Source organism: Brassica napus, chromosome C4 (genome assembly GCF_020379485.1).
Source record: "Brassica napus cultivar Da-Ae chromosome C4, Da-Ae, whole genome shotgun sequence".
In the NCBI taxonomy this organism is placed as follows: Eukaryota; Viridiplantae; Streptophyta; class Magnoliopsida; order Brassicales; family Brassicaceae; genus Brassica; species Brassica napus.
Window position 1 is genome coordinate 34,215,225 of NC_063447.1, and position 6,405 is coordinate 34,221,629.

The 6,405-nt window shown below is 33.8% G+C and overlaps 1 protein-coding gene across 1 annotated transcript; it reads left to right on the top strand.

Moving 5' to 3' along the window:
- Positions 1-1,793: 1,793 nt before the first annotated feature.
- BNAC04G24980D (protein HESO1) lies at positions 1,794-5,989 on the top strand. Its single transcript, XM_022701159.2, has 9 exons — positions 1,794-2,945; positions 3,410-3,719; positions 3,799-3,978; positions 4,066-4,158; positions 4,268-4,450; positions 4,537-4,639; positions 4,717-4,899; positions 4,976-5,331; positions 5,421-5,989. The coding sequence occupies exons 2-9, from the start codon at positions 3,498-3,500 to the stop codon at positions 5,685-5,687; spliced, it is 1,587 nt and encodes a 528-aa protein (XP_022556880.1). The 5' UTR covers positions 1,794-2,945; positions 3,410-3,497; the 3' UTR covers positions 5,688-5,989.
- Positions 5,990-6,405: the final 416 nt, after the last annotated feature.

Genomic DNA, 6,405 nt, shown 5'->3' on the forward strand with positions numbered 1-6,405 from the left:
TTGATTTAAATTATTCACTATTTACTTAATTGGTTCGACACAACAAAATTTGTTCACATTCAGGGATAACTATTAGAAGGTCGGCTCACCGGAAACATTCAACCGAATGATTCAAAAAACTTAACCGAAGGAGATATATATGAGTTTTCAGGATTTTCTGTCATACATAATTCACGACATCGGAAACTCACCCAACTGCCGTATTACATTCAGATCGACCAAAAGACAATAACATTGAACGTTACAGTCAACGGTCCGATATTTTCAGTTCACAATTTATCTCCTCAGAATTACAGAAATCTATTGCGGTTAGCCACTACACCCACATACTTACCAGGTAAGTAAGTCATTCCAGTATTAATTAAACAAACATGGATGTTTATTCTAAAATCAATGTGCAGATGTCGTCGGGCAGATAGTCATAATACAAAAAATAAAACCGTACCATCCAGAACTCAATATTGACGCCACGATTGGTCTATGGCTGAACAGGTAAGTCTAACACAATAGTTAAAAACGAAATAATAATTATCTTCATACATACATCTCTATCTCAGGTCGACAATTGTTAAACTCATACTGTGCGATAAGCAAGTAGCAGATTTTAGCATCCTACAAAGCAAGAAGGATAGGAAATTTAAAGTTTTCATCATCACAAGCATAATTCCTAAACTTTTCCAAGGTAAATAATTTTACTAAACACATAAAAAAATAATACATATCTAAATTTTTTTTATCAACATAACAATAATATCCAATATTTTCCAGGCAAACTACTGCTCCGTTCATCACCAGCAACAAATTTCTACTTCAACAAATCAATTGATTACATAAAGCATTTCAAAAGGCAAATAAGAGATCATGCAAAACCATGCAGCAAAGAGTGATTCTAATTCATTCATCATTCGGATTGTTATTCTCTTTCTCACAAGACTTGATACCTAGATTTATTTACATTTTAAACTATTTTATCATTGTTTTCTTTAGATTTCTACTTCTATATAAAATCTAAAACTCAACTTCTGTCTTTCAATCTTTGCTAAGCAATTTAAATATATAGAGAATAAATTAAAAGACATAAGTGATGTCTACGTGTTAGTGAGCAAAAAAGCATGATTAGAGTGAATAAGAAGTCTACTATAAAGATGAGGCTTATTGGGAGATAAAATTGTGTAGAGTTTGTGAATTTAAAAAGTTACTTGGATAAGAAAATATATATACACTGACTTACAAATTTGATCAAACTTTTGTAAATTGCTACTTCATGAATATTTTTCGAATTATTTTGAATTTGTTTCATTATATTTTACAAATTGAAACTATTTTTATTTTAAATTTGAAAAGAATTTCGATTTTTTATAACATATAATTTGAAAGCTATATAAAACTTAAAACATATAATTTCAATTATCAGTTTTCAACTATTACACGTAAAAAATATGATTAGAAAAGAGGGTTTTATATTTTAAGTAGGTTATTCGAGTATTTTTTATTTTCGTGAATTTATTCGAGATGAGATTCCGATCTTTTAAAATAAGAGAATTTATGTTCTATACATAATTATATTTTTTACAAAACTCTAAAATCTCGGATTTGGTTCTTCATATTTTATTACTTAATTGTGTTAAATATAATAGAAATACTTATTTCAAACTAAAAAAAATTAATTTTTTTTTAAAAATCAGTTAATTTAAGTTAAAAATGATAATGTAACAAATTTAAATATATTATCCGTGCGTAGCGCGGATAAATGATCTAGTTTATTAATAAAAAATTGTTTGTTCGCCAGAAAAGAAATAATAATTAATAAGGAACATGGGCCACCTATTTTCTTAGCCGGGCCTGTTCTGACGCTACTACTGAGGAAGAAGCCTATGCATCATATTAACAAAAAGTGTTAAGCCACGTCATCAAGTTAACCTCGTACCAGCACCCGTGTGTTAAACCACGTTGACAAAAGTGTTAAACCACGTCATCACCCTTATGATTTGTAGGTCCCACTTTTAAACGCGTATGATCGTCTACACTCGATACCACCTAGAATACGATACGCATATTTTCTTCCCTTTCATGGAAATTGAGTTTCTGTTTCTTGACTCTGGAAAAAAGAGGGTTTTTGTTTAATCACAGAGGTTTTCTCTGGAGTCTCGTTCAACGATGATGAAGAAGGTAATAAATCAAATCTTCCTCTTTTTGTAGGAGGAGGTGAAGTTTAATTCTTTTTGTCATGATACAAAAATGGTAGATTGATTTAGGTCTCACACTTTTTTGAAACTTCCATATTTTCTTCTATATAATTCACCCAATTCTTATCCTCCAAACTTCTATATTTTTAATTACCGTTTCGGTGTTTCTCTTGATACAAAAAAAAAATTACTATCCGTTTTATATCATTCATCGCTGCTTTGGCTTTATCTAAATATTATTTTTTTCCATGTAAGGTTTTTGTGGGTTTGAATAAAGTTGGTGAAACCGTGTATGTTTGTATCATATCCATAAGATCTAAAAACTCAACCGCTCAAATCTTTTGTCTCGAGGTGAATTAATCTTTGCTTAATCTTAAGCATTTCCATTGGTTAGAAACATAGTTTGCCTCGAAATTGTCTTTCGCAGTAGAATTGGTTTGTTTCCGAAGGTTTGTGTTGTTGATTCTCGTTTTTTGTTTGTTTGTGTGGGGTCTTGACTTTTGTCTTAAGCTATCTTCGTTGTCCTTTTGTTAAAGCTTAAAGATTATACCAAAACGAAAAGTTGAGATTTCCCCCCAAATTGTTTTCATGTCAAATGTCATGTAGATTAGTTACAATCATAAACCCTGTTCCAAAGTTTTGATTTTTAATAGTTAAAAAAACATGAATTTTATATATTTGTTGCAGGTATTAGAGCATATTGAATATTCGCAGATTAGCCCCAAGAATCTCAAGACACATGGACTAAATCCGCAGCAGGTACTCTTTCGATACTTAAACCTCGATTTATATTTAAAAAGTTTTCTGCTTTTACCGATGTGGACGAACAAAAATATGTTTGACTTTGGAAGATACGACTGAGAACTCTGAGCTCATTTTTGACCGTATAGTTAATCATCACGCAATTGACGTATCACGGTTTTCCCATTTTCTTTTTTTCAATTAATAAATCACTACAGTGTTCTATTTGGGTTTGTAAAGCTATATTGACATGCTTTGTTTGGACTTTTGTTCTCTTTGCTTAGAATGTATATCACTCACTCTCTTTTTGGTACTAATCACTAAATTGATCGTCTTTCGTGTTCTCTAATATGTTGGGACCTAATCTCGAAGCTTAAGTAATTAGACAACCATCTTCATTTCTTTTGCTTTAGTATCCTTTTCTTTATCTAATGTGATTCTAGTAAAGTCAATTTTTTTTTTCTTTTGAAACTTCTTTGTAGATATCGCACTCATACAAGTGGCTTTATGGGTTGAGGATTCTTTGTTTGTATTATCGACTTGAAGTTTTTAATTTGAAGTTATACTCTGATGGGTGATAATCAAGAAAGATTGTCAGTTTCCTCATCGTCGCTGACAACAGCCCAAGCTGAAGGGGATTCACTCATGATAGTTGAGGAGTCTTGGATGATTGCAGAAGAGAGAGCTCATGAGATACTAAGCGTTATCCAACCTTTCTTTGTTTCAGATAGAAATAGGAATGAAATCATTGATTACGTACGAGCTCTAATCAAGAGTCATGATGGAATTGAGGTTTGAAACCCCAATTACTCTAACACTCTTGATTGTTTTTTATGGTCGTTAATTTTCAAATTGCAATTTGTATCTACAGGTATTTTCATTTGGTTCAGTGCCACTGAAAACATATCTCCCAGATGGAGATATTGATATGACGGTCATAACTAAGCAAAATATGGAGCATAAATTCTTTGAAAAAATGTACAATACACTTAAGAGTGAAGAAGGAAAACCTGAATTCGATGTAACTGATGTTAAGTATATCCCTGCACAGGTTTGTTTCCTTTTGGTTTCTGCTTTGCTTTGTACTAAGAATGCTCCAGAAAACATTCTCGTGAACTTTTGCCCTTATGGATTGTAGGTCAAGGTCATAAAATGCAACATCAGGAACATTGCTGTTGATATCTCCTTTAATCAAATGGCGGGTCTCTGTGCTTTATGTTTTCTGGAACAGGTACCATCACCTGTTCAAGAGTAGGCTCTAGAAATCTAGTAAACATATCATTTACTCAGCTTTGATTCGTAGTCACTGAGTTCTAATATTTGTTCTGATTTACTTTCAGGTTGACCAACTCTTTGGAAGAGATCATCTTTTTAAGCGTAGCATCATCTTAATTAAAGCTTGGTGCTATTATGAGAGCAGAATTCTTGGTGCCAACATGGGATTGTTCTCAACATATGCATTGTCAATACTAGTCTTGTACATCATCAACCTATTTCATTCATCATTATCCGGCCCTTTATCGGTAATCACTCTAATTTCTCTGGAGCTGTAGCATCGTCTACAATTGATATATGCAAAAGATGAGATTAAAGTCATATTCTTCAACAGGTTCTCTACAAGTTCTTGGATTACTATGGTTCATTTGATTGGAGCAACTACTGTATCAGTCTCAGTGGTCCTGTGCCAATATCTCGTCTTCCAGAACTTATGGGTAAGGATGATGTCAAAAACCGCAAACACTTCTTATTTGATGTTTTGGGTTTGATAGTCTCTCTATCTCTTTTACAGCGGCTTCTCCAGAAAATGGGCAGGAGTTATTGCTTGACCAGAAGTTTGTAAGAGATTGTGTCAAGTTATATACTGCTCCAACCAAACCTGTTGAAACAAATGGTCTTGAGTTTCCTATCAAACATCTCAACATAGTTGATCCTCTTAAATACAGCAACAACCTCGGAAAAAGTGTTACAATAGGTACGTTATTGATAGAGTTCTATAACCATTTGTACCAGTATAAAAATGTTTATTTAAAAAAAAAACATTTTGTTAGGAAATGTCAAACGAGTAAAACATGCTTTTACACTGGGAGCTCGAAAGCTCAGAGATGTTCTTTCACTACCTGGTGAAACCATTGGATGGAGACTGGAGAAGTACTTTGGCAATGCTTTGGAGAGGAATGGTAAGGGACAAAGGCAAGATGTGAAAGATCCTGTTACTGCGTTTGGTACTGGAAGGTCAGAACTATCTGACCTCAGTGGAGACTTTGAAGGTTACTTTGGAAGACTTGCGAGTTACCAAAACAATGAGTTTTATCTAAGAGCCATGAATGGTTCAACCTCAATTCAGCCTAATGTCTTTCAAAACATGGGAAAGAGGAGAGGAACAGGAACTTATATTCCTGATATGGTATGTGATTTCTAGCTTCTGAATTATTGGCTTAGAATTTTAACTTGTTGCTGCAATCTTCTAAAATTCTTGCTCACTGGTTGTTGCAGAGTCAACAGCTGTACCATGCCAGGTTCAGAGGTTCGGGTGCTGGAAACTCAGCATCTCATCATATAGGAGCCAGTAGTAGCTGCAATCTTTCTGGTGAAGTGTCTACTTCTTCTGCCAGTATCAAAGGAGAAGAATGTGTGAAATCAGAGCCTTGTCAGTCTTCACCACCAGAAAACATAGGAGATTCTATATCTTCAAAAACACTGGAAATGGAGAATGGCAAAGAAGAAGAGAGCAAAACCTCCCAAAAGTTGAAGAGTTCTTGAATTTAGTGATTGTGACAGAATCTTTGGTTGGTCTCTTGGTTTCCCTATAGGATAACTATGTTGTATCTTTAATTGCATGGAAAAACTCTTTTTAGGATTTAAAAGATTCATCAGGAATTTGATTACTTTCTGTTGATCAATGTTTCTTGAGAGATATCTTCTTCATTGTTGGTAAGACAGTGCATACACTAGTGGTATGTATAGATTAAAAGTTACTGAAAAATTTGATTTGCCATTTGTTTTTTGCTCGGAGTTTACTTTCTTTTGATTCTCGATCAATTTTTATACAAGATCTCTTGCCATTCTTAGCCTTTTCAGAAACAAATGATCTAAAAGCATTTATATATTTAGTTAAAACATTAACACACATGTTCTAGGTATTGTATAACCAGACCTATGAAGGTTTTAAGGGTAAAAACAGCTTTCATGTATTGCAAAATACACAAGAAGCTGTTCACAATCACACAGGGGAAATCTTTGGATTTGAATGCCTCACAAGAAGGGACTGTACATCAGTGTGTGATATTTCCAGGGAGTGAGCTTGTAACAGTCATGCGCGTCTACTTGAGCTTCAAAAGGAGACGGAGGCATTGTGGGTTACATCTTTGTGCTGCCACAAATCTCGAACCAAGACGCTAATGGTAGATTCAAGACCAACCATATCTGATGATGATGTAATCGTTGCAGGCTTATAATAACGTTTCCAGGGAGCAGCTAC